This window comes from Tetrao urogallus (assembly GCF_951394365.1).
Source record: "Tetrao urogallus genome assembly, chromosome: 12".
Classification (NCBI taxonomy): domain Eukaryota; kingdom Metazoa; phylum Chordata; class Aves; order Galliformes; family Phasianidae; genus Tetrao; species Tetrao urogallus.
The window spans coordinates 18,624,164-18,652,052 of record NC_136825.1 but is presented as its reverse complement, the minus strand read 5'-3'; the positions used below and the strand labels follow the sequence as shown (position 1 = coordinate 18,652,052).

Sequence of the window (27,889 nt, the reverse complement as noted above, 5' to 3'; positions counted from 1 at the left end):
TTGGTTCCTCTAAGGCCGCTGGCATCCGGCAGTTCAAGGTTAATCCATAACCTCCGTAATCCATTAAGTAGCGATCGGAGCCTTTGAGCAAGGCAGACCTTATTTGATATGAAGAGGTGTAGACTAGCAGCTTAAAACATTCCTTACACTGTGTTACAATTGCAAACTTTATAATTTTTCTTGAAGAAAGCTCAGCAGAAGGCCTGGCTCTGTGCAGAGCTGCGGGAATCCCACTGCTTGGAGCCAGGCATCAGCTGGGATCCCTGGAGCACAAAGTTGGATCACAGCCCCAGCACGGTGCCCTGTGAAATCTGTCACCTTGAGAGGAGAGGAGTAACAAGGGGAGGCGTGTTGCTGCGCTTTCAGGCCAGGAGAGAGGCCCAGGTTTTTTATAGCCATCTTCCCCCCACCCTTCCACTTTTTTTCAATAAGTTCTCCTTCGTTGGGGTGACTTACAGAGCTGCAAACTGCATTAATATAAAGTAAAAGCCCTTGGTGTTAATGGGCTACGACCTGTATAGGGATTTGGAAATAATTAAAGTTGTTAATGAAATGTCCCTTTCTGATTACTGTTCTTTTAAATATAGGTTAATCCTGGTTATTATATATCTCTTTATAGAAGCTATCTATCTTCCCCAGAATGTGTTTTACTGACACTTTACTGTGACTTCTCAGAGGGCTGTCTGCCATTCCAATATTAGCAGTGTTGAATAATGCAGGCTGAATTAATCTCAAACTAGGAACAGCTTCCCTATTCTTTTAGGATGCGAGTCTGAAGCCTTGGCAGCTATTCTAACACCTTTTGATTCTGTGTGAGTTATTGGTGTGGGGTTTTCCTTTGTAAGCATGGATATTGGCTGCTAAGAGAAGCAATATAACAACCTGCTCCACGAAGCCAAAAACCCCTTTTCTGATGTTTCAGTATCAAAATGGGGACTAACACATGAGATGCCAAGTGCCAAATCGGTGGGAGGGAAGGAAACCCTCATAGTTTCCACAAATGAGTTTAAGGACTCAGTGTATGCTATCACTCAGTAATACTCCTCTTTCCCTTTCAAAGCGCTCGTGGTATCGGTGTGTCATTTCAAGAGCATTTAAAATCCTTGATGCTTTCCAGTCTTAGCCTCAAGAAGTCAAAGGTCTGAGAGGTTTGAAGTGCAGCTACTGTGTTAAAAGTCTGTTATGTAGCCTCCCCACAGCAGGTTGTTCTTCTAAAGCCTTGTTCCAGTCAAATAAGTTTTTTGTGTGTGTGACACAAACAGACGCAGCCGGTAGAATATAGTAGAGGTTTAATTGATGTCCTCTGGAGATGGAGAATCAACTGAAAAGGCACAGATCCAAGCGCAGCAGGGGGCCGGCCTGCCTGCAAGCCAATTCTCAAGCTTTGGGTGAGCTAATTTGGGCAGGGCGAAATACCAACACGTTATTCATGGAAATAAGACCAATTAGCAGGCAAAGCTCGTGTTTTGAAGAAGCTAGCGCAGGACTTGCCATTAGGACTTTCTGCTCCGCCTTGTCCTCCAGCCTGGCCCTGTTCCTGTATGGGAGAAACAGGATTAATAATGAGGTGCTTCTGGGGAAGAGGGGAGAACTCCTGGCTAAGCTGAGTGCTGCTCCTCACGCTCAGGCTCCCGGTGGCCCTGCACTGCATGTAGTGGCCAAGGTGTTTGGAGTGCTGACAAAATGTCTGCCGGCCTTCTGCTGAGGAATGTGCACATGCAGATGAGGGTGATGAATAATGCAGCTTTCTGTGCTGCAGCTGATGAAGGAGGGCTCCTTTGAAAAGCAGCATCGTTAGGCTAAATGAATTTAAAGATAAGAAGGTGACCGTAAGGCAGTCTAACTGCAGTTTTTGAGAATGGGTGATGTGGAATAAAGGCTATAGCTCTGAAGAATCTTTTGGAAAGACCTAAATTCAATGCAGGGAGCAAATGGGATTGACAGAAGCAGTGCAAGCCGTGGAGGAAACACCAGACTGTGGATACGTGGAGAAGTGAGCATTTCTGCAGCCCTCTGTGCACTACCCACTTTGCCTTGTTTGCATTTGCTGCTCCAGTTCTGCTCAAGAGGCTGACCTAAAACACGATTCTTCAAGTATGCTTCTGGCTGCTCTTCTTGACACGGCTTTCGTAATCTTTTCCTTCCTTGAGAACTCAATAAGCTCTGACTTGCTGCCAAAGGATGTTTTCCCCTTCCCCAGAACTCCTAAGCTGTGGGGTTTGCTGCTTCAGACAGGGATTGCCAGCTGCAGAGAAAGCCCAAATACAAGTACGAGATGGAAAATACTTAAGAAATTAACTGGCCGTAGCCACAGGAAAGAAAAATGTAAGGAAAGCAAGGCAAGTTCTGGTATTCCTGATTTTTCCTTTCTGATGAAGGGCCAAGCTGGTAGTGGGCAATTAAGAGTTCACTTACAGTGTGTCAGTTCTCAGGTGGGGCGTATTGTTAGTAGGTGATGCTCAAAGCATAGCAGCTAGGGTAAAGCTACGACCAGAGGGGAAGAAAGGGAAACCAACAAAAGCAGAAAACCCCAGAGCATTTGTTCTTTAGCTGCAGATGTGCACTTGTGAATTCAGATCCTCACCTGAGGGTTGTAGCATATCAGTCACACAGCTCAGTACAGCAGGAGGGAAGGGATTCGGAGTCGCCAAATAAACCCCAGCCTTTACATTTCTGATGTCAGAGCACTGGTTGAAAAGTGACACCGAGTCAAAACGGTCCCTTCTTCCCTTGCTTTAGGAGATGAAACATCATCAGTATTTAATGACAACATCCATAATTTAGTGTTACTTTAAATAAGTCTGCAATTTGTCTCGCACAGCCTAGGAAAGGCTTGGAAGTATTTCTGCCATCACGTCTGTTTCCCAGGAAACCTGCTTTAACAGCCCAGCCTCTTTGTTCTGTAGAACAAAGAATGAGTCCTTTTTAGGTGGGTTTAAAGGAATTTGTGTCAGATGAGTTGGCACTGAGGTGCAAGTACTTCTGAGTACGGGTCCCATTAGAAGTGACTCTGAGGAATATTTTTAGTAGAAGTTTAGCTGCAAAAGGAAAGAGGGATTTATTTTTTTCTGAAGCATTTTGGTTATGCTGCCTAAGGTCTAAACGCATCTGGTTTTATTGTCTGATGGACGTCGTTTGCATTGTGCTGCCACTGAGAAATGAATGCAGTGATAAATGAAGTCTGGCAATTTAAAGGCTGTCCTGTTTCATCTCTGCCTTCACTTACCTCTTTCCAGGGACAAAAATAATATTTTTTTTTGTAGTCAACAGCGCAAAAGCACGAATCACAGATAGCACACATTTCTTACAATGTATGAACAGAGGTCATTACTCTTAACATATAAACACCCAGCTAGCTTAGACCAGCTTTCACAGTCATATGAGACTTCATTTGTCATTAAGTGTTAAATTGATAAAATTGGCCTCTTCAGAAATCTGGCCGTTTGCAGCAGCGTATGCTCAGCAGTGTAAGGGCAGTGGCACCCAATAGAAAGTACCAGCAATCTCTCAGTGCTTCCCAGGTGCATCACTGCACAGAACAAGTTCATAGGTTTGTGTTATTTTTTTTCAAAGCTGGGATATAGACCAGAAAGATGTCTTCTTTTGAAGCCTGTGCCTTCAGCTCATCCTGTTTGAAACAAGAAATTGTTAATGTCGCAAGGCAGGCTCCCCTTTCTCACATCTTCTCCTGAAGTCTGGGCCAGCCAGGTCATAGAACCATAGAATGGGCTGGTTGAAAAGGACCACAATGCTCACCCAGTTCCAACCCCCTGCTGTGTGCAGGTTGCCAACCAGCATCCAGCCTGGCCTTGAATGCCTGCAGGGATGGGGCATCCACAGCCTCCTTGGGCAACCTGTTCCAGTGCCTCACCATGCTCTGACTGAAAAACTTCCTCCTAATATCCAACCTAAACCTCCCTTGTCACAAGGAAGCACTGGTCCTCCTGAAATCCATGTCAGCCAGGTCTCTGGGGAGTCTTGGTCCTCCCTGTCACAGCATGACACCATAAGGCTGCAGACAATGGTTTTACTGCTGCGTTTGGTCATTATGCTGTTTCTTCGTATGGGAGGTGAGTCAGTTTTATTGAGCAGAGCTCTTCCAGGAAGCACTAGGACATGTCCTCAGGCAGTTCCTGGCAGTGATCGTGTCTGTGCTGGGGTTCTGAAGTCTCAGATTGCTGGTGTAAAGAAAGCAAAGCTGCAGTGCTGGTAGGATGCACTAAGGCAGCAGCTAGCCACAGCCAGCTTTGCTCTCAGCCCTGAACGCTGGCTTGTTTTTCTAAAAGCTTGTCTTTTCCTCTTCCTTTGCTCTAGCTATGTCAGCTGGCTTAATAATGAATATGATACTATTGTACTAGCTTGGCTTGCTTTTATCTTCAGACTGTCATGGCTCTAGTGCCACCTGAGCAGCAATATTATATATATGATATTAAAGGAGTGTTCACCTCAAAAGGATCTGTCTTTAAAATGATAGTGCTTTGTTTTTCAAAGCCTAGACTTGAAATACTGGATTAATTACATGTGGAGGTGGCTGGAAACATCGGAGAGCACTGCATACATGAGAGTTTTCTTCCCTCCCTCCGGCAGTGAACATTTGTGTGTAGTGGTGCTGTACTGAAAACGCACGTGTGACTTGTGGGCATGTTTGCAGGAATAGCTTGGTGTGGCATTGGAATATTATGGCAGTATTGTCTTCCAAGTTTTAGGGACAAGGGCAGACTTTCCCTGCTCTGACTTTTGCCTGTTCCCCAACTCTGTAACTGAAGCATTTCACTCCTGGAGTAAGCCCTATGGGAGCTCATTCGCAGTGAGTGACCAAATGTGACAGTAAGCAACCTTCCAGGAAGCAAAAACAAAGAACTGCAGTTATAGAATGCTAACGAGATACACTGATGTTCTTGTTCTAGAGAGCTAACGGTTGGTTTGTGCCCTAAGCAGGGTTCCTCTCAACTCAGAAAGTTGAAGTTATATTAGGAAGATAATAGTTGGTGTTGGATAGCATTAGGAAGACAACAGGCAATAACAGTATGCTTTCTACTCCACAGAAAGCTTCAAAATCTGCTACGTTGTCAGGAACATGGGTTGTTTGGGTTTTGTTTCCCTTTGCTTTCCTTGGGGGGGGGGGGAAGATAAACGGTTCCATGCACTGCAGCAGCCTTATCCCTTCTGCACAACGCGCTCAGAAGGCTGGCGTGGAAGATGCGAGTGCAGACCGATGAGTTTGGTTGTGCTGGAGAAGGGAAAACAACCAGATGTGTAACAACCTTTCTGCTTGCTGTTCCACAGCCCAGCTATGTCGGTGAGTCGGGCCCTCCGGGCCGCAGCTCTCTGGACAGCGTGGAGATGGCATACGCACGTCAGGTGGGTGTGCTGGGGGAAGGGAAGGAAACGGCTGAGCACCGCGTGCCTAAACGGTAATGGAAGGTACAGCGTGGGGGTGTCTGCCGGGTCAGAGTGCAGTCAGAATGTACAGCAGACTGGTCTGACGTTTTCGGGGATGTACTCATCTGTCCCCGACAGTATTTGTGTCCGGAGATCTGGAACAACATATGTGACTGCAGAAGTCATTCTGGTTTGTATGGGAAATGGAAGCTTTTAACCTTTCAAGTGTTTCTTGGGGTTCCTGACAAAGTGTAATGTTATGTAAATGAAGAGTTCACATTCCCTTTCTTCTCATGTGTGGAAGATCAGCTTTCTGATGCCTGCGTTCAGGGGAATCACAGAATCACAGAATGGCCAGGGTTGGAAGGGACCTCAAGGATCATGAATCTCCAACCCCCTGCCACATGCAGGGCTACCAACCTCCACATTTAATGCTAAACCAGGCTGCCCAGGGCCCCATCCAAGCTGGCCTTGAACACTTCCATGGACGGGGCAAACACTTCCAGGGACGGGGAAAACATGCTGAAGTCTTAATCCTGACAGTTGTCACATTGCATCCCCTTTTAACAGGAACACCGATGAGGGGCTGCAGAGCCTCAGCTGTGAGCTGATGTCTGGTGGCATTGGGCTCCTGCTGAGACTTACAAGGAAAGCTGATAAACCTTTACATAACAGAGCCGTTACTTTTGTTAGTTGGGACAATCTGTTTACCAGAGCTGACAGAAACGAAATGAAAGAGAAGGACTTGATTTTTCAAATTGGAGTATGTAAAAGTGCGCAGACAGCGCCTGATTTGCACACAATTACCATCATTGTGCGCCTTGGCTCGGGCTGCGCTGAGCCAGATAGCAGCTTGTGCATCTGTTTTACTGTCTGCATTCAGTTACGGCAGCCGTTTGAGGAAATGAATCACAAAATAAGGTGCACAGTACTGCTGATGAAGTATATATTTGATTTAGTGGTTATTATTAGTGCATTAATTTGTTCCATCTCTACAGTAATCCTGCAGTAAGGGTCTTCATGTGGTATAATTACATCCATGCTTTCAGGCTGTCAGCGTTGCTTCCGGATGCTTTGCAAATGTAGGAAGTTCAGCCCATGAGCAGTGCCAGCCCTGGGGTGGCCGTGGCATCGCAGTCTCCCCCCTGTAGGTGTGCTGTATCATTCCCAGCTGTGTGCAGGGTGCTGGTAGTGTGCCATGAAAGCGTGGCATCGGTGGTCGGGGTTCTGCCAGCAGTGCAATTCCAGCACTGCTGCGTGCCCCCAACAAGCCCCTTGGAGAAGCAGCGCCAGCCAAACTCTTCTTGGCCCCCTGCTTAAGTGCAAGAACATCTGGGCTTCAGAGCTGCTCCTGGATGGGGCTGCTGTAGGTTCCAGCAGGGAGCTAAGAGACCTAGGATTTCATTCTGTCAAACAGCTTAGCAGCAGCCAGGATATGTGTTTTAATTGTGCTGAAATTTATCCTTCACAGACGGCTCAACCTGTATCGCAGGAACACAGTGAAAGCCATGTGTGTGATTTCACTGGTGCTGGGTTCTGTTCTCAGTCCTGAGCTCGGCATCTCGTTTGCGTGCTGGAAACATTGAAGTATACTTAAAGTATGACAGCAGTACCTTTTCAGGATCGGGATTGGTTATTTCTAAAGGGAGCTGGAAGGTCTGAGAGTAGAATAAACAATAGCAGAAGTAGCCAAATTAGACAGAGATTTACGTTACAAGGATGGAAGTGGGTAGAAGGATTTAGGAGCAAACTTTCTGTTCTTGTTTCCCCACGTTGCGGTTGCCTAAATACTTCTGCCATAGAACAGTAAAATTCTGTTTCTCTTATACCAGCAGGTAGGACGCTGTGGCAGAGGGGATTATCACTGCCATTTGCTTGTCAGGTCTCTTCTGAATCTTTGTCCTCCAGCAATTAGCTGCAATTACTCTAATGTGGCATTCAGTGCAGCACTTTGCTGTGCAGAAACCCCACACAGGTGGGTTGCTACTGGCCTTCAGGCAGGCCTGGGGCTTCAGAGAGTGTGGAAGTCTGTGCAGTTGGCCCTTCCTCTGCTGCACGAACAAGCAGTGAAGGAGAGAGGGGGCAGAAGGAACTTGCTGGGGACACTCTTCTTGTAGCCTGGTTTAGATTCTGCTACTGTGTCTGAGGAGGGGGAAGGAGAGTAAGAGGTTTTGTTAAACTTGCTTATTTTCAATATGTTTCAGATTTATATTTATAATGAGAAGATAGTGAACAGACATCTGCAGCCTAACCTGGTGGACCTTTGTGCTGCTGTTGCAGAACTGGATGATAAGGTACTGCTGATAAGTTAATGTCAGGAAACGTGTTTAATCTGTTTTCAGCTGCAACAGCCTGCTGAAATTGGTGGAAAAGTACTGATACTGCCCCCCCCTAAAAAAAGTTGCACTGTTCCACAGCAAATAGAGCCAGGAACTGCAATCTTCTCTAGCACAGCAGTGCCCACCTGTGACGAGCTTGGTCATGGTGAATATCTCAACAGAATGAGGAAGAGAAGAACTTGATTTCATTGTGGAGTCCTGTCGTGATTGATGAACTCTTGGGGGAGAGAAAGCTTTCCATTTTAAATGGATTCTCTGGAGTTCTGTTTTCGAAGTGTGGCCTCCTGCTGTCCTTTGAGGTGCATACAACTGTAGGTGAAGGGTGTTCAATCAGCCGCTGCTAGAGCTGAAGCAGCTCCCACTGCAAAGCGTAAAGCCAGCCAAAGTCTGTAGGCTTGACTTTAAAGGAATGATCTGTCTGCTTTTCTTTTTCTTTCCTCATTCCTTTAATTGTGCTGCCTTGATCCACCCCACAAAACAAATGTGCAAACTTGGCTATCTTTGAGAAATGCTTGGAGGGCAGTACTGCAGGATGGCCGAGTCACGAAAGGACTTTGGAGACAGGGAGAGCAGAAAGCTGTGCGGAAGCTGAGTGGCAAATGCTTGGATCAGATCAGAATTACAGATACGTATCCTTGCTTTGAGCAGCTCTGTTGCTTTGCTAGGGACACCAGGGCGAGTTTCAATATTCTTGCTGCTTTGAAGCTCTGAGATCAAACACCTGCCCCTGCTGAAGCTAACAGTGCTGTTACTCCGCAGCGTTTTGCCGTTCCAGCAGGGATATTCTGGTCCTGTAGAGATTGATACGATCTCATCCTTATGAATGAGCAAACCTGGATGGTTTTCAGCCTCTTTTTGTAACTGAGTCTCTGTCTAAGTCCTTTAGAAACTTCTCATCTCAGCTGATTGCACGGCTTTCCAATGGCAACCGGAACAATTATTTTTATGGATGCTGTGGTATTTTTTAGAGTGGGATATTTGAGCCAGAAATGGGGTGGAGTCTGAGCACCACATCCCCAGCCTAGTTTGGGAAACCACTGTTGGTACTGGGTGACTGCAGGTAAAGTATTTAGAGCCACCACCTGGCACAAGCATTATGCAGAGAAGTCTGTATTCTGCAGGACGGAGGGGCTTACCTGGCATCCGGTGTCTCCATCACGACTCTAAACTGACTGAAGTTACGGCCACCCTTTTTCCTTTGCTTAAGCATCAAAACACCGCGTAGCTCAAAGCAGGGCTGCTTCTTCACCTCTCTGCTAATTGCTGTGCATGGACTTGTCGACAGAACATCTCTGAGATGTGGGCCATGGTGAAACAAATGACCAGCGTTCGCCTGGTTTCTGCTAGCGACGTCCTGAACGTGCGGACCAACCTGGAGGTGCGCATGGAGTTTGTGAGGCAGGCGCTGCGCTACCTCGAGCAAAGGTGAGCTGAGTGCTTTGGACCACACGGCCTGATCAATTTCCCCGTTAACGAGCCGCAGTACTTGGTAACGCACACGGCTGTTTTAACAAGTCGCCTCATGCTGTTCACAAGAGACGTCTGGTCTTTTTCCCTTCTAAGGGCCTTTGAGCAGCCGCTTGAGTATAAACTGTTTTAGTTAAAAACTGTTTTTAACAAGAAAGGCCTTGAATCCATTGGGAGCTTGTTTAGAAGACAAAAAGATCTTTTATTCTTCTTCTGTGTTGTCTTTAAATATTTTATATCTGCTACAGTGATACGTGAAGATTTTTCACTTGCGGAAGGAGACCTATTTTCCCCTCTGCAAAAAAAAATCTGCTTTTCCACACTCCCTGTATGAATGCTGATTACCTGTTGGGAGCTAGCGCTGGCTGGAAATGAGGACAGCACTGGGATGAAATCCAGTGCTGTGAGTCAGGTTCTGGTTGTGCCATTTCTACACTGAACGTGTTTTGTTTTTTTTTTTTTGCAAAATTGCAGGAGGTTGAAGTTGAGACTCTTAGCAATGATTTTCAGACTCTGGAAAGTGGCTTACTGGCTATATCCGCAAATGTTGTTGGGATCTAAGCTCCTTGACCAGGAAGCTGTTTGCAGAGTTGCAGGCTGTGGAGCAGGCAGAAAGGCTGTAGAGAGAGAGCCCAAGGCTGAATCCCCCGGCTGGCAGTAACAGCTGTTCCCTGTGTGTGTGCCCACAGTCCTGGACAGCACAGTACCTCGTCAAAGAGCCGCCAACGTGATGTTAGCAGGATGGTTCAGAGGTGAACAATAGCTGCAGTGTAGTGAGTGGGCATTTGTTACAGGTAGTTCTGCCATCTGAGCATGATATGGCACGCTGGAGAGAGACATGGGCGCCTCCTGGCACAGCCCCTTTGCCCCTGTTGGCCCCTCCCTGAGCCCACCTGGAGAAGAAATTGGGCCCCTCAAATTTGATCTTTTTCTTTTTAAACCCGTGTGCCTCATAGCTTTGTATTTCCAAGTGGGAATTGGATGACGTGCAAAGCAGACCCCTTATAGCGGGGCATTGGAAGCCTCTGCAGCCCCATGCATGCCATGTATAACTGCTCACAGCTGTTCTAGCAGCAGTTATTTTGAAGCAGGTGTGACGTTAAACCCTGAGGAGCTCAGCCTTAGTTGTCAAGGTATGCTGATGCTTGCTCGTGTTCAGCGTAGCTTTTTTTAGCCTAACAATCTTGTGGTCTGCAGCTAGGAGCCAGAGTAGGAGCGTGCACCAGTCTGCCATGTGCAGCAGAGGAAAAAGAAATGGGCTTCAGCTGAACTGCTGCAACTTGCACGTGTATTCCTTCTGCACACAGGTGTTTGAGGCTCCTGCTTCTAAACATGGATATTTGTTAAATTGACCTGTGTTGACTAAAAGCTTTGAATTCTTCTAGGAGGTCTTCTCAAAGCTGCTTTTACCAGGCGTTTTCCTCTTAAATTCTCCCTCTCAGTGATTTCCTTCTGAGAAACCCACGGCCCTGATCCATGGCCCTTTGCATCTGTCCACAGAGTGGGGAGGAGGAGAAACACATCTGCAGTGTTTGTGTTCTTCTGTGACAGCACTGGGAGTTAAAGCAGTAGTTTGGAAAGGCTGTTGCCAGCAAAATAATTGAGTTTAATGTATTGCTACGAGAATCTTAGGAGAGGAACCTCATAATAAGAGCTGAACTTGGAGCAGTCCACCACAGACTCCAAATACGGTTTCTCTCGGGACGGTTGAATCTTCCTTAATTGATGAGTTTTTGCCTCTCTTTCTTTTAACGATAATGCTTGAGCATCAAGGTAGTTTGCTTTAAACTGTCAATTCTGGTGGGTCTGAAAGTTGCTGGGTGCTTTTATAGCAAGTGGATTTCAGTTGGTTCATATCTTCGTTTTGCTTTTCAGTTACAAAAATTACACCTTTGTGACAGTCTTTGGAAACCTGCACCAGGCTCAGCTGGGAGGAGTTCCAGGCACTTATCAACTGGTCCGCAGTTACTTGAACATCAAGCTGCCTGCACCTGTCCCTGGACTCCAGGTACGTCCTCAGCTTCACTGACTGAGCTACAATCACAAATCTCTGTGCTCCAGCGCAGCCAGGTGCTGCCTCTGCTGGTCTTCTGTTTGAATGGCTCTTAAGGCAGCACACTCCCTTGCTAGAATTTCCACTGGGAAAATGGAAGATGCACAAAATCAGTCCATCTGATCACGGTGAAATCAGAGCTAGTCCTGAAGTATGGGGGTGCTCAGTAATGTGAGAATTCTAGGTTCTAGGAATTGTGGTCACTTCTTGTATTCTTTTTGAAGAAGAATGAGCAGGTGTTAAACTACACTGTGATCTTTAAGAAAAGCAGAAACATACTCTCCTTGCTCTGCTTTTTCCTTTTTTTTCCCCCCAGCAGTTGCTGATGACAAAACACATAATGAAATAGCCTGAATTGTGACCCAAGCTTTCTATTTAGGTATCTGAATAAAATTGCATTAATCTTAACAGACTAGAAACTACACAGGTACAAAGTCAAAGGGACAAACAAGCAGGCTGGGTTAAGAGAGTAAAAGTTAAATGAAATAATACATTTGGAATGTTAGAAAGAACATGATTGAGTCTAGCTGTCCTTTGCTCATGTGCTGCTGTACACAATTAGTCTGGTACCTTCATTTCAGCACAGATGTTGTGAACACCTCACTGCCCTGATCCAAATGCCCTTCCTGAGTGGCTGTGATATCTGAATGCTAGTTGTGGGATTGCCAGATTGCCTGGCAAACTGAAATCTAGGCCAGCAGAAGCAAATCCCATCCTTGGCTGCTGTGTGCACACAGCTATCACAGAGCTTAACCCCCGTGGTCTCTTACTTCCATACCTCAAGCAGTACTTTTACTAAAGTTGGTGTTTGGATGCAAGGACAAATCGTAAAGAAAAATAATTCAAGTATGCTGCTGTTGTTATTATATGTAAATGATTTCTCTTGCATTTTCAGGATGGTGAGGTGGAAGGCCATCCTGTCTGGGCACTGATTTACTACTGCATGCGCTGCGGAGATCTGACTGCAGCCATGCATGTGGTGAAACGGGCACAGCACCAGCTAGGAGAGTTTAAAACCTGGTTTCAGGAGTACATGAACAGCAAAGAAAGAAGGTAAGTGGGAACCAGGCAAGATCTGTGAAGGGTAGAAATTGAATAGGAGTGGTGGAGTTGTCTGTGGCTTGGTAAAATATAGAAATTTGTGCAGGTGCTAGGTAGGAAATACAGACATTAGGCAGCTAGATTACACGTAAGAAGTTTATATTTTCTAATTTTTGTCTTTGAGTCTCGAAGTCTCCACTGAGAATTATTTGAAAATAATGCAAAGCATACGTTTCAAAAATAATAGTGTGCTGTGGCTTTGGTTCTTTTTGTTGTTTTTTTTTACCATTGGATTTGCCTTGTTCGATAGGCCAGGATTAGTCTGCTGTCATGAATCTCATGTCCCCTATTGCTTTTTTTTCAGTTGAATTTCCTTTAGGGAACACTTTCTTTTGTACCTGTTTATATAAGAACACCACACAATAAAAGCAAGTAGCATTTGTTTCATGTCTTTACCAGCATTCACTCACAAATCCTTCTTCTGCATTCCTTCTGAATCCTTCTTCTGTGTTTTTCTTGCAGCTTTTCCATTACTTGGCAGAGTCCACTGGCCAAAATACTCATTATTTGGTTGCAGGCTGTTGAGTTAGTGCATCTTAGGATGTGCTCTGAACTCTGCTGTGGTGTTTTAGGTTATCTTGTTTATCTTCCCACTTGCAGAGCATTTCAAATAAACACACAGAACCGTTGTAGAACCATTTGAGTTGGAAGGGTCATTTAGCCCTGCTGCCCTGCAATGAGTGTGGTCTGTTGCTGAGCAGTGATGCCTGGTGGCACTTAGAGCCCATGTGTACCCAAAGGCAGTGACTGCTCTGCATCCAGGGGATGGCAGTGCTCTGAGGCACTGACTGAAGTGGGGTTTCCAGGTATGGAGATGTGGGCACAAACATACTGGTTTGTGCATCTCAAAGCAGAACTCAGGGGAAAAAAAAAAGGCATTCACTGACTAGACCTTGGTGTATAAATTAATCTAGTTCCTAGTGAGCGTCTGGGAGTGCTCACCATATGTCTGAGCAACCTCAGTGCAGGCAGTGTCGTTTTCATCACAAACGCTTTCATAAGATGCACTGTAATTGATTTATTTTGTTTTTGTTACGGCTATGAAGATGTACTCTGCCTCCAGACTGACAGACATCGTAGTCTAGAGAGCACTTTATTGATTCAATTCTGTAAAATCCTTCATGAGAGGATACAGAAAATAGCATGGCAAAGAACAATATGACACTACTTAATGCTGAAGCCTCTCTCATAAAGGGCTGCCTGGCACAAGAAACTGCTCACTCGAGTGGTGTGTATTAACCCAAAGGGTTCCAAAGGCACTGTGCTCTCTGAAATCATGACATTGCACAGTGCCATTCATTATCTCACCTACCACGATATAAGCACCCTCCAAAAGAGGTTGTGCTCTGACTTTTCCTGCAGCAGCGGGCAATTGAAGATGATCCTCATAGTTTTAATTATACTTCTAGATTAACATGTGATTATAATAACGCAAGAAACATCTTCAGGTATGCCATTGCTGTGGCTATGCACCACTGTATGTTGATTTCTGTTTCCTCATATGATGATGGGTTCATGTCTGTTCCTGAATCCCTGACATTTTTCCTTCATTTTTTTCCCTTAGGTTATCCATTGCCACAGAAAATAAGCTTCGTCTCCATTACAGACGGGCTCTGAGGAACAACACTGACCCATACAAGAGGGCTGTTTATTGCATCATTGGCCGCTGTGACATTACAGATAACCAGAGTGAAGTTGCTGACACGACAGAGGATTATCTTTGGCTGAAGGTGATGTGGGTGTTTGGCTCGTTTGGGTTTGTTTGCTTTAAGAACAAGTCTAAATGTGTTGCATCTCAGCTCTGCTGACCTCCCTGCCACTAGGGCCAGTGTTCTGCAGCAGCGCAGCCGTGCTTTGCAGAGATGCTCATGACTTGGCCTTGCAGATTGTGAAAGGCTGGGAAATGGGTTCCTGGGCTCCTCTTGTCCTCTGTCCTACTGAGTGTGATTTTGGGGACACAGCTTTTGTGGCAGGGTCACGTTCTTTACTTCACACCAATCTTTGTCAGCAGTTTTTACTAGAAGTTTTAGCTTGCTACAACAAGAGTGCTTTGGGCATTTTTCTTTCTGGCTCAAATGTTGGTGTCAGTTGACAGGAAGAAGTCACTTTCTCCAGCAGATGGTTTTTACAGCTTCAGATGCTTGATAAGTGCTGGTCAGCACCTGTCAAACAGAGGGAATAAAGTGGTATATTTAAGACTGGTCAAAAAATAAAGAGATTGTAATTATGTTTATCACCTTCTGGGTGTTCTGAGTCCCAGTAGTCAAGTTTGATGGCATCTACAGATGCAGAAGGATCATTGAGTTCCCTGTGTGTTTCTGCTGCCATTGCTTTGGAGGTCTTTGTGGGTGAACCTGCCATGGTGAGCTGTAGTTTGTTAGTTGGTCAGATCTTAACACGGCTTCAGATGGAATGAATATCTTCTGAGCACATCCCTTGTGCAAAGGCAAGTTGAAACATCTGAGCTGTTTTTTTCTTTAGCTGAACCAGGTGTGTTTCGATGACGACGGTGCCAGCTCTTCACAAGACCGATTGACATTGTCACAGTTCCAGAAGCAGCTGCTGGAGGACTATGGTAAGAAGCCACAAAGGGAGCTGCTGCTGGGTTCTGCTTTGCTGAGGAGGGCACTTTGCAGTTGTTATTATGCAAAGCCTGGGCTCCACATAACACCTGTGGCAACTCGTGGTGGATGAATTCCGTGTGTTCTCAGCAGTCCAGAGAGTGAATATTCACAGATGAACAATGCTAATGTTATTTGGACTATATCCATGATACATGATGGATTGTTTTTGTTCACCGTATGTATTTTGAGGTCTTTCTAGTGAGGCTTTGGAATACAGAAGGTATTGGAATACAGAATAGAAAAGGGCACCCTAATGAGGGCATGTATTTCTAAGGCTTTTCTCTTATACTCATTGTTTCCCTTAAATTATTGTTTGTAGTTTGCAGAGGGCCCAAGTCACCATTCTTTACCTTTTTTTGAAAGTTCATCTGTGGCCCAGGAGAGTATTGTCGTTCATCATCTTTCAGTTGATCAAAATTAGGTCAGTTAGGCCATCAAAGACACATGCAGAAAGTGATTCTCTACAGCTCTGTAGTTTGCAGCATGACTTGTGTCCAGATGCAACTGAGAAGAAAGTAAGCACAATAAGCTAATACTGGCGAGTAAGAAAATGGCAGATCTCTAATGTTGTTTGGAGATTTCACTTGGCATAGAAGTGGAGATGAGAGCTGTGGCTATTAGAGAATCTATTGCAGTCTGAAAAAAACACAGGAAATTTTCTTAGTAACTGCTCTTTCCCTTTCTGAATATGCCTTTGTGGTGTGATCTGTCAGGGTGTACTTGCAGTCAGTTGCAGATAGGCTGTTGTGTGACTGGGATTCAGCTTTGCCTGGTGTGTTCATTTCTGTTGGCACTGAATCCTCGTGCGTCGCGACAAGAGGTGTTTGCTGTCGGTGATCTCTGAGAGCAAAGCCTTATTCACCAGCTCTCAGTGTGTATGTGTTTGTTTTCTCAGGTGAATCCCACTTTGCAGTGAACCAGCAGCCTTTCCTCTACTTCCAAGTATTGTTCTTGACAGCACAGTTTGAAGCTGCGATCGCTTTCCTGTTCCGGACGGAGCGCCTGCGTTGTCATGCTGTTCATGTTGCTTTGGTCCTGTTTGAGTTGAAATTGCTCCTGAAATCTTCTGGGCAGAGCGCACAGTTATGTAAGTGCTGCACGTTTCTGTTAAGGGAATGTTTTCTGGGTCCTGATGGTACCACTGCAGCTCTATGTAACTGGCCAGACAGGCAGCGTTGAGCAGCACAGCGTCCTACAAACTCTGTATTCACCAGAGCTCTGGACTGTGATTCTGACTAGTTTGAGAAGAAGCTCAAACTCCTCCTCAGTTTGAGAAGGAGCGCGACATCTCCTGGCATTAGTTACTCCAGTAGCATTGCTTCTGACGTTGCAGTAAGCCATGAGGTTGGTGACCCCCCTGGCATGAGGCGTCTGAACTTCGTGCGGCTTTTGATGCTCTACACCCGTAAATTCGAGTCCACGGATCCAAGAGAGGCTCTGCAGTACTTCTACTTTCTCAGGTAGGAGCCCGTGTGTCTCTCTAAATGTTTTACCGCATTGCTGCTGGCCTGGGAAGTCCTTGTAAACAGAGCCCTCCTCCTCCCTCTTCTTTTGTAGGAACGAGAAAGACAGCCAAGGAGAGAACATGTTCTTGCGCTGTGTTAGTGAATTAGTAATTGAAAGCAGAGAGGTATGTTTGTGCTCTCCTCCCGGTGATAGTACGTACAAGATAATTAATTGAGTCTTTTTCTGTATTGCTTATGTACAAATTGTAATGTTGATATCAATTGCTGTTTTCCATTCACTGTTTTTCATCACCGCATTTGTACTCAGTAAATATGTTGTGAAATATGCTCAGTTCATCTCTCTGCTTTTGTCTCCCTTTTTCCTGCTTGACATCTACATGGATATAGTTTGATATGATTCTTGGAAAGCTGGAGAACGATGGCAGTCGGAAGGTGAGCTGATAATTGCTTTCATACTAAGAACTACAAATTGCACGTGAATTCCAACGGAGCGCTGAGATTATCTAGCTTTTCTTTGTTCTTCATCAGCCCAAATGATTGCTGTGTTGGATAAATGCTGTATTTTCAAGTATCAGATCCTGCAGGATGCAGGTCAGGAAGCACGAGGTGTATCCCTGTGGCAGAGGCTGTAACTGTAGACACAGGTCTCATTGGGTTGCTCCAGTGAAGTGCAGATTTCCTCTGTTGGTTTCAAAGCCGTGGCATTGCACCCCTGAGAGCAGGTTAACTCAGTGATCCCCACCAATTCTTTTTCATGTTCTTTGCAAGATAGTTTTTAGATTAATGATGAACCCTGTTAGTTTGAATGTAGTCAGCTTTTTAAAATGTGTTCTTGTATTCCTTTGGTATGAAACCAGACTCTAGCAGTTTTAGTTTTAAAGCAGAAGATTATATAAGCAAGCAGATATTTTTTTTTACATCCCTTACTGCAGGAAAGTGCTTTCTAGGTATCCTTGCCTTTTCCTCTTTTTTATTCTCTTTATGTTTACTGTTTCCTTTGAAACTCTTGTGAGAGGCCTTTGCCAGTGTCCAGTCTAACTTGCCAGCTGTCAAGCCAGCACACACCCATGACATCCCTGGAGAACCTGGCGTGTAACATGTGGAAATCATCCCTGTGTTCTTCTGCTCTGTAACACACACCGTCAGCAAATGAAAATGGTTTTGGATTTGTCCCATTGCCTGTGTCATTTTGGATGAATTAGGAGCTGCAGATGTATTGGTGCTGATTCCATTTTAGAGAAAGTCTCTCTCAAGAGCTCTTTGTATTTTTAACATGGCTCTTTTCTGTGTTCCCATGGAAATGCTCATCGTAATCCAACATGTAAAATATTCATTGCCTGGACTGAACGTTAAGGAATGTTAAGCATTCTGATTTCTCTTTCATTTTTTTTTATCTCGTCTCTATAGCCTGGAGTGATAGACAAGTTTAATAGTGACACAAAACCTATTATTAACAAAGTGGCTTCTGCAGCAGAAAATAAAGGATTGTTTGAAGAAGCAGCAAAACTATATGACCTTGCAAAGGTAAATATCTCCAGTGTGTTGCCTTAAATCAGTACCTGCTTCCCTGGGGTTTTTTAAGCGTGTTCCTTGTGATCAGGTGGGATCTTAGTGATTTACTTTATTCCAGTAGATTGTTTCCGCAGTTTGGAGCAGAGGCTTTGGCTGCTTGTAGAGGGCTTCGGTGAGTTAACCTGGATAGTTTGCTATCCATCTCGTTCTGATCTGAGACATCCCAAGCTCTTGATCAAAGTCAACTTCTGAGGTGATTGCCCCTTGTGTGATGTTATCCTGGCCAGTGATGTTGTTTACTGGAGTGTGCTTTTCCAATGTAATTGATACTGAACTCTGAAATAGTCATAGAATGGCTTGGGTTGGAATGGATCTCAAGGACGCCCCCTGCCACAGGCAGGGCCACCAACCTCCACATTTCATAGCAGCCCAGGCTGCCCAGGGCCCCATCCAGCCTGGCCTTGAACACCTCCAGGGATGGACCGGGCATCACAGCCTCTCTGGCAGCTGTTCCAGCACCTCATTACTCTCACAATAAAGAGCTTCCCCCGATATCCACCCTAAATCTTCCCTCCCTCAACTTCAAACCATTTCCCCTTGTCCTGCTGTTATCTCCCCTTTCACAGAGTTGCCTCCCCTCCTGTTTGTAGGCTTTCTTTAGGTACTGGAAGATTGCAGTGAAGTCACCCTACAGCTGGGCTTTACCATGAGTACTCATTTCCTTTTGAAACATATTTGAGGAAAGGGGGTTACAGCAGTGGCCATTGTCTTAGAGAAAAGTGAAATGCTGCGTGATTCTTTTTTCAGCATGAGCTAACAGTATTATGCTGCTTACAGCTGAAGTGATGCTGCCTGGGGGAGGGAGGCATTTCTGAGGTTGCACTGTGCGTCATTGGGTAAAACCTTCCTGCTTTTACTGTGACTTTGAAGTCTTGTCATGCTGCTTTCAATTGTGTATAACCTTTATGTCAACAGAACCCTGACAAAGTCCTGGAGCTGATGAACAAACTCCTCAGTCCCGTTGTGCCCCAGATCAGTACGCCCCAGTCCAACAAGGAGCGGCTGAAGAACATGGCCCATTCCATTGCTGAGAGGTAGGACATGGGGCAGGACCTGACCTGGGTCAGCTGACAGCTCCATCGGCTCAGCAGGTGTTAGCATCTGGTTCTGTTTCTGCTGCTGGACTGTTGCATCTGCAGCAATGTATTCAGGAATCGTAGAATCACAGGGTGGCTGAGGACCTTGGCAAGGGACCATTCAGTTCCAATTCTGTGCCATGGGTTAGGTGCCACCCACCAGGTCAGGCTGCTCGGGAGGCCGTCCAGCCTGATCTTGGAAGACAACAAAAAGGTCAGTGCTTGAAGTGCTGAAGCCAGAAAGGTTATTTCCAGTGGCACGCCAGGTAGATGTGGCAAGAAGCTTTTTCCTGTAGGTGGATCAGGAGATTTGCACGATTACCAGCTGGGAGGCAGTCTATTAAGGAGCACTGAATAAAATGGGTTATGTTTCCACAAGCTGTAACTTGGGTCGTGCAGCGAGGTGCTTAAAAAAGAAAGAGGTGCAAAAGACCAAAAGGAATATCACTGCAGTGTCAGTGTGTTAATTGGGGCACATGCCTGAGAGATGGCAGCGCTCAAGATTCATTAGCAGCCACGAGGTAGGAATAATAAGCTGCTCTGAAAGGTAGAAATTGCAAAATAGCTTTGGGACTTGTTTAATCATCTTCTTTTGATGCCTCTTGTCACAGTGATTGCCGTGGACAATTCTGGTATTTTACTAGGGCAGAATCTGGGTACCTGGGAGAAATGTCTTGCTGCGTTTCCTGAAGTGTTCTGATGAATAAAAATAAACCAGGCAAGCTTGCAGTTCCCAGGCAGGGCAGGTGGATATGAGAAAAGGTATTGATTTCTGTCAGAGGCCCGTGCTTTGCTTTTTCTGACAGGTGACATTTGCCAGTCCCTCCTTCAGCTGCTCCTTCATTGAGGGAGGCTGCCACGTTGGCTTAGTGAGAGCCTCAACCCCAGCAGACGTGAGGGAAAATCAAACCTGTGGTCTGAATTTGAGCTTTAAGTCACCTTCTGGCAAGTGTAAACTAGGGAGAGGACACAGCTTTCAATCCGTTCCTTAACTTCTTGCCTGGAGCACGCAGCTGTGCTGGGGAGCTGTTTGCTGTGAAGCACTCTGTTAGACAGGCTTCTACTGCATTTGCCCCCAGTGCGTGTCGCAGTTTTCTGCATGAATATGAGAAGTGTAAGTGTTTAAAATGAAGCAAAATTGGGATTGGATGGAAATTTAAGAGTGGATAAAATTATTGTTTAAGAAAAGACAAAAACTGTAAAATTCTGCCTCCCGGTTAAGGAAAGCGAAAGCTGTCCTTTGTTGGATGCCTTCTGTCCTTGTGCTTGATGTCTCTCTTCCAAGAGTTGCCCGTGCATGCTTCTGCGTGCTTCTCTTGGCTCAATAAAATTGTGCGATAATTTCTTTCAGGTACAAAGCTCAGGGGATCAGTGCAAAGAAATCCATCGACTCCACGTTCTACCTTCTGCTAGACTTAATCACGTTTTTTGATGAGTATCACGCCGGTCACATTGACAGGGCCTTTGATGTAAGTTTAAAGAGTTCTGTTTGAAGTGCAGCCTTACTAACGCCCTTGAAAGCCCAGGATGTCTCGCAACGTCACTTAAAATAAAAACTTGCATTTAATGAGTTAGAGGGTGCTGCAATGCTGTGGGAATTTAGAAGTGTATTTCTTGTTGTTTACCGATCAGGGAGATCTTTCTGGAGGTGTTTTGTAGTCCTCGAGCAAATGATTTCTCCCACTGAGCCAAGTGTGGAGATAAACCAATAAGTAACACTGAAATGATTCCTCTTGAATGGAATTGGCAGCGTTTCGTTAAGGCTTCAGAAGGGTGCTTTAATGGTATATAGTGCACAGAGCATTGATTACCTGCCTGTTCGTGCTTCTCCTTTTGAAGATCATCGAGCGCCTGAAGCTTGTACCTCTTAGCCAGGATTGCGTGGAGGAGAGAGTTGCTGCCTTCAGGAATTTCAGTGATGAAGTAAGTAATGCCTCTTGTTTTTTAGCTCCCAGAACCCTTCTCCCTTGTTGAAAGTATCTTAAAACCTCATAATCTCATAATTCTTATTCTTGAAAGGGAAGTAGGAGGGAATTATTTTGCATTCATGCAATAGACTCTTGGCTCGCAGCTCTTTTCTCGTAATGCTGCTTTTTGGAGCACTGCAATTCGTGCTCAGAAATCTTATCTCCGCTTTGCAGAAGGAGCCTGCAGATCTGACTTGTTCTGAACTTGCTGAGTTAGATTCACCTCTGTAGTACAGCACCTGTGTTCTGATGCTGAGGACTGCCTCTGCTCTCCAAATCTGATTTATTGTGCATCACGCTAAATTGAGAGAAGCTCTGCTACAAACTACTCTCATCTGGGAAATGAATTGGAGAGTGCCAGGCAAATCAGCAGCAGCCTAAGAGAGAGCAACTGTGCAAAGTAAAGGCTTGCTGTCAGCTCTTTTGGTTTGCTTGTGTGTAGCAATGAGTGCAGTACTGGTGACTGTGAGCAAGACGTGCTTTCTGGGAGGCTGCAGTCCTTTGGCTGTGCAGTGTGCTGCTGGAAACCTTGGGAATTCTCTTCTTAGGGCTGCTGATGGCACCGTGGTGTTTTTTCTTATCTCAACGTTACGTTTCCTTGATTATTTACCAGAAAACAAAGCCTTTCACCTGTACTGTTCTGAGTGTTCTTTTACCACCTGAGTGGGAGTCCATTGCTGCTTGTGGACTGTTTTTACTGGAAGGCAGCCCTTCTTTTAGACAACACTTGTTTATGTGTGGGTCTTTGGGATGTTCTGCTGCTGCTTCAGGTTCCATATGCACTTTTGTTTCAAACTTGAAGGCGTAGCTGTTCTGCATGTGTGTCCCAGGGCCGTGCTGCTGCCAGGGGAAGCCATTCATACACAGCCGTTGCTGGGCCGGGTGTCAGTTGTAGCTCTCTGGGTTTCCTGATGTTAGTGAGCAAAGCTAACGATTCTGTCAACCTGCTTTTTTTTTTTTTTTTTGCAACACATCTTTTCTTTCTCCCCCTTTGTGCAGATCAGGCACAATCTATCTGAGGTACTGCTTGCAACCATGAATATTTTATTCACCCAGTACAAGCGGATGAAAGGCACGAGTCCTGCCACTCCTGCCAGGCCCCAGCGGGTGATAGAGGACAGAGATTCGGTAAGATAATATAAGACAATACGTAACCCTCACTGTCAGCAAGTTTTCCCAATTCCTTTTTCCCTGTCTTTCAAAGAATTGGGCTTTAACTGGGTGTCTCTGCCTGTCTTTGCTCTCAGACAGAGGGCTTTTTCAGTTACTCGCCCTGAGACAAGTCTCTTGTAACTTCACCTATGTAGAAAGAAGGGATATTGTTCTAAATGTCTTGAAAATGTGTTACAGTATACCCCCACCTCCTGGCCAGAAGAAATAAGCAGTCACCTTCCTCGAGGGCTCTGCAGTTGTTAGCAGATGTGAGCAGTGCTGTGTTTCTAGGACAGTTGGTGTTGTTGCCTTAACAGCTGGACTACTGTCAAAAACCCAATTTCCACCTCTTTCATTTTGGCCTCTTCTTCATGCAAAAGTTATTTCTTGGGAAAGGCACTTCATTCCTCTGCTTGGCTGGCTTCCATAGAGACGTGGGCAGACAGAACCATACAGCTTTTGGGCACTGTGGTGCTTGGTCTGGCTGCCTGGTTTCAGTGCTGACCAAGGTGGGTTTGACTGAACTGCCACACTTGGTGCTGAAGCTTTTCCCCCACCTGCTGGTGGGAGGCACGAAAAGGGATCATTTATAACATCTGACGGGACGCAGACAGGTTTGTCAGCGCTCTGTTAAGCAGAAGTGTGCTCGGTGTAGCTGTTATGGGCTCTGGTCTTGTAGTTCTTACCACCTTAGAGCTGCCACAGGTGCTTGACAACCAAGGCTGAAGCACTCAACCTGGCTTACAGGTGAGGAAATAAATCTCAGCTCCTGCTTGGTGATGAGACCAGGGCCTCATCCAGCTATATTCCAGGCTTGTCATCTGTGAAAGTGCCTTTCATCTGTACATTCCAATATGAATGAAAGTAGCATTTCTCAGTGCTGCTGGTGGGAAACTCCCAGCCGTGGGGCACAGGGGAGCAGAGGGCACAGGGTTCCCTCTTTGCTTAACTCAGGGGGATGCAGGCCAGCTGCCTCTGTGAATCATAGAGTCATAGAATGGTTGAAAAAGACCATAAAGATCATCTGGTTTCAACCCCCTGCTATGTGCAGGGTCGCCAGCCACCAGATTAGGCTGCCCAGAGCCACATCCAGCCCGGCGTCCTGTGCTCAGAGCTGTGATTGTCCAGCCAGAAGGGAACACGGAAGATAGGGTAGGAAGTAAAGCACGTTCCCTTGGTTTCTTACCCTGTGTGGGAGCAAGGAGTCTAGGTTGGCCCAGTTCCCTTGCTTGGAAAACAGCTTGGGGGTTTTGGAGTGGGAAGAAATGAGGGCACTTCCAATGTGGAGAGAAATGGCATCTCCAGAGCCCCTCTGCAAAAACATTTCCTATTCCATCCCAAGGATGAAATGTGCTGTACTTAGAAACCGTTGGGTTTGGAGTCAGAGCTGGGTTTGCATGCATTTTCTTTATTTCACAGAGAAATTGCCTAGGCTGTGTTTCGAGTCCTTTGATTATGTATATATTTACACACACACACTAATTGGCTTTGGGAATGAGAGGGCAAAGCCCTGTCTCTCTTGGCCTGATGCGTGTTGTCAGATCTCAGGTAGAGGTTGCAGCAGCGCAGGCTGCAGCGCTGGCACCCAGGGCGTGATGGCAGCACCATGTGCCCCACACCCTGACCCCACTGGGTGAGCAGCTCTCCAAGGGCATCGTCTGGCTGGCAGAATTAGGTCATGAAAGGAATGGAATTCGTTTATTTATAGTGATTTTAAATCACAAGTGACTTTTACATTCATTAACTAATTACAGCCAATAGAACACTGAGACCTCCAGGCCGCTCTTAACCTCTGCAAACCTCCGTTCTTTCTTCCCCAAGTGCTACTGCCTGCAACTCATCGTGGTGCTTTGATTTTTAAAAATAGATTGCCTCCAATATCATTGCTACCATAAAGGCAGAGAGAACTGTAATTCATGCTGCTCCTGAGCCCTGTCAGTCACAGTTAGAGGTTTTGCCTCTTAATCTTTAATTGGGAACCAGGCAACTTGCCGTGCTGTCTTCATCTGCCACTTGTTTCGATGTCCTCTGGAAGGCAGCAGGTTAGAGGTGACACGACCTCTGTGAGCAGAGGAAACAACAGCAGAGAAATGTTGGCCATCACTGAAACTAAAAGAGTGATTTCTCAGCAGCCTTGTGAATCAGGCAATCCGTTTGTGTTAAGGTTGGTAACTCAGTCCTGTAACCTGTGCTGGGTGCTTTCAGCCCTTGGGCCGCTTTGCAGCTCCAGATATTCGTCCTCCCTTAACCAGACAGATGAGACAGAGACAAAGAAAAAAGGATTCCTACCTCCCCTCCATTGGGCTGTGGCATTTGTAGGTATTGAACTTCTTTGTTTTTCTGTCTTGCAGCAACTGCGATCTCAAGCTCGTGCACTGATCACATTTGCTGGAATGATCCCTTACAGAACATCTGGAGACACGAATGCAAGACTGGTGCAGATGGAGGTCCTTATGAACTAGCAGAGAAGCTTTGGCTCAGGGCTCAGCAGCCGGGCCTGTTGGTAGTGCATCTGGGGCTGGGACCAGAGCCCTTTTGTATTCTGTATTTTCGTTGATGGAAATAAATTTCTTTGATTTCTATTTGTTTTTTGATATTTTCATTTTTGCTGTTCTTTTGTGTTTTTATGTGTTTGTTCATTTAAAAAAAAAAAATTGGTTTATCTTTAGAAAATCATTCTCAGAGAGTAAGTATGGAGAAAAGTCGGTTCTGCAGCCCCCTGCACTGCTGTCCTGCCCTCACTCCGTGTTGCTGGGATATGAGAGCGCGTGCACTTCTGGTCACAGAGCAGGCAACAAAGCAGGGGAGCCGATTCCAACCTTTGCACGCTGCATTACTGTGGGAGACAATTAATTATTTTATTTTTATTTTTTTTCAGTATGGCTGTAAGCGTAACCTCCGCTAGGGGATGTTTGACCAACTTCCTAACTACCTTTCTACCAAAACTATTGTGGCGTGAATTTAGATGAACTTTTGGATGGGAAGCAGAGAGCCAACTTGCCATCATCCCCCCAAGGACACGTATGAGCAGCTGGGGGCTGCTGGGGGCGCTGGGGGCTGCGTGTGGCACCGGGCATTTCTGCAGCACAGTGAAGGTTGAAGCAGCTTGGAGGACGGTGACGTGGGGAGCCCTGAAGCCAGACAGGCTCAGGAGTGTGTTGTGCAGTGTGTCCTTTCTCCTGGCAGGCTGTGTGTCCTCAGGCAGCCCCTGACCCGAGCGGAGGGGCAGCACTACTTGGCCCCTTCTGGAAAGGCTGCCGTTGTTCCCTGCTCTGCTGTGCTGCTCGCTGACGTGCTCATTTCCAGCCTTACACCTAATGACCTTTGAGGAAGGCTGTGATGCCAGTCCTGCTGGCCCTTCCAGGCTGAGCAGCTGCTGAAGCGTTCCATGCTTTGTTCTGAAGGCCAGGAAAGCCCCTCTGTGCTGTGCTGCCCCAGGAACCAGCCGCAGGGATCCAAAGGCCTGGGACCCGTGCTGCAAGTTAAGGCCCAGCACTGCTCTGTGCAAGACACAGGTGCTGAGGGGTGGGCAGGGGTGCTGTGGGCAATCGGAGTCTTTAGCTACTGACTGCCCTGTGCTTTCTTCTCATGTCTGTGCAGGTGGTGACTTGCAGCACCCCATCCTCCCATGCTCCAGCTCCACATCCCAGCCCAGCTGCAGACACCTGGCTCTCCTCCCCGCGCACTGAGCTCACTGCTGATTGCTGTATGCTGCTTTGCTGCAGATGGCACCTTGTGGTCTTTCAGATGCCACTGTTTCTCCCCACCCCACGCCTTCCAGCTTTATGCTTAAGGACTTGTACTTCTGGAAAGAGCAGCCTGCTCCTGCTCCCTGCTGTGTCTGACCACCAGGCGTTCTGCTGCAGGGTCAGTAACCTCAGTGCCTTCCTGCCCTGACTTTGTTAGCGGGCAGCCTCCACCATGGCTTTCTGTGGGTTTTGGGGATGTTAGAATTGATGCGTTGTTCAGAGCAGCCTATTGGAAGGCATTGCCACTGTCCATTCTGACGGGAGGAGTGCTTCCTTTCTTATGTCAGGCCATCGAGAGCAACCTCAATTTCCTACATGCAATTGCTGTGAGCAGAGTTTCCTCGTGCCCTCTCCCAAGCTGCTGTCATTCATGCCCCAGCGGGGGGCTGTGTGATGGCTGGGAGCGCAGGCTGCTCTGCTCCTGGGGGCTCTCTTCACCCTGATGGTTCCGGCTCCTTTGGGCCCATTGGTGTGAGCAGCTGCTTGGCCACCTCACAGTGGGCAGTGCTGGTGATTCCCAGCCCGTTATGAAGAGGATGTGACTTTGCTCCCTTTGTGTAAGGTGAATTTAGGATCATTTGCTGATTTCCCTCTGCAGGAGCTGAATACACGCCAGCAAGCACACCGCTGTCTGTCCCCAACAACCCCGGGCTTCAGCAAACCACAGCGCTTTGCCTGCAAGCCTTCAGCTGTCTGTGTGCTGCAATCTGCCCTTGTGGGATGGAGGTCAGATTTGGGGGATGGGGTGCAGCAAGGTGGGAGCGGTGATAACCATCTCTCTTCTCTTTGCAGGTTCCTTCCCTGCAGGTGGGGGCTCGGTCCTGCCCTGCAGTGCTCAGTCCCAGTCCCACTCTGGGCAGCAGTGCCCAGCGTGCTGGGCTGCCTCTGAGAAGGGAAATGGGGCGGTTAAAGCTTCCCTGAGGGCTGCAGGGATCTCTGCTTTGACAGGCTTTAACAGAGTCTCCCTGTGGAGTACTGAGCTGTGCTCCACGGACCGGATTAAGGTTGGTTTGACACGTTTAATGGCCACAACGGGCACAGAGCATTCCTCATCTGCCTGCAGCCCCTGCGACGCCGCGGGACGGCCGGGTATTGTTGCTGCAGCTGGTGTTGTGAATCAGGCCGACGGCAAGCGCTTCCTACTATCCGGCTATTTCACTACACCAGGGTTGCATCATACCACTTCCTTCACCCGCCTCCTGGAGCCTCCATGCCTCTCCCGGAGCATCTTGCTGCTGTGCCTGGCCTCTGATTCGTGAGAGGCTCTGATCTGTGCCGTCTGGGACGAGTTTGTGTTTTCTGATGGGATAATGAGCTTCTAAAATAAAGCTGTGGCTTCGAGGCATCAGTGTGGTGCTGTCTGTGTTGGTGGAAGCTGGTGCCCGTGTGGCAGGAATGGGCGAGGTGGGACTCAGGACGGTGTCTGTGCGTGCGCACCGTGCGTGGGGAGCAGAGCGAGACCCAGAGAGCAGGTTGAAATGTTTGTGCAAGTGCAAAGGGCCACCAGAGGCAGTGGCTGGACAACCCAAATTTTCCATTAACTCACAAAGTGAGTGGGCTGAATTTGCAATGGGCTGCAGCGTTGCCCTCCAATGTTATTACCTCCCCTGTTAGCTGTCTTCCACAATGTTATCTGTTGCGCATTTAAGTGCATGTGTGACATTGAGCCCTGCACGAAAGCCACCCATCCCCCTTTTTGGGGTGGAGGTCTTTTCCACCCTGGGGCTTCTTTGGGTTCCCCTCTCCTTTGGGTTCAGCTCCCGGCGCAGCTCAGCTCCTTCAGCAGTGATGCAGCTGTGGTTTGTGGGATCTGCTGGGCAGTGCCGCAGGGAAGGGGCAGAGGAGCAGAGTGCTGAGCTCACCTCCAGCCCCCACCTGGGAACATTCAGTTCCCACCCAGATTTGTTATGGAAAACTGCCGCATTTCTCTGTAGCTCTGTC

General features: G+C 46.8%; 1 protein-coding gene across 1 annotated transcript in view; it reads left to right on the top strand.

Moving 5' to 3' along the window:
- NUP93 (nucleoporin 93) overlaps positions 1–24,661 on the top strand; it is a gene marked incomplete at both ends in the record, with an annotated part of 64,044 nt that extends 39,383 nt beyond the window's left edge. The window contains 17 exons of the mRNA XM_079541224.1: positions 5,287–5,361; positions 7,587–7,676; positions 9,007–9,146; positions 11,064–11,196; positions 12,137–12,294; positions 13,907–14,072; positions 14,824–14,917; positions 15,862–16,053; positions 16,300–16,426; positions 16,524–16,596; positions 16,820–16,864; positions 17,840–17,956; positions 18,920–19,038; positions 20,432–20,549; positions 20,920–21,003; positions 22,047–22,175; positions 24,551–24,661. Of these exons, the coding sequence (XP_079397350.1) occupies positions 5,287–5,361; positions 7,587–7,676; positions 9,007–9,146; positions 11,064–11,196; positions 12,137–12,294; positions 13,907–14,072; positions 14,824–14,917; positions 15,862–16,053; positions 16,300–16,426; positions 16,524–16,596; positions 16,820–16,864; positions 17,840–17,956; positions 18,920–19,038; positions 20,432–20,549; positions 20,920–21,003; positions 22,047–22,175; positions 24,551–24,661 (1,971 nt within the window). The remainder of the gene's footprint in view (positions 1–5,286; positions 5,362–7,586; positions 7,677–9,006; positions 9,147–11,063; positions 11,197–12,136; positions 12,295–13,906; positions 14,073–14,823; positions 14,918–15,861; positions 16,054–16,299; positions 16,427–16,523; positions 16,597–16,819; positions 16,865–17,839; positions 17,957–18,919; positions 19,039–20,431; positions 20,550–20,919; positions 21,004–22,046; positions 22,176–24,550) is intronic.
- Between the last annotated feature and the right edge of the window lie 3,228 nt (positions 24,662–27,889).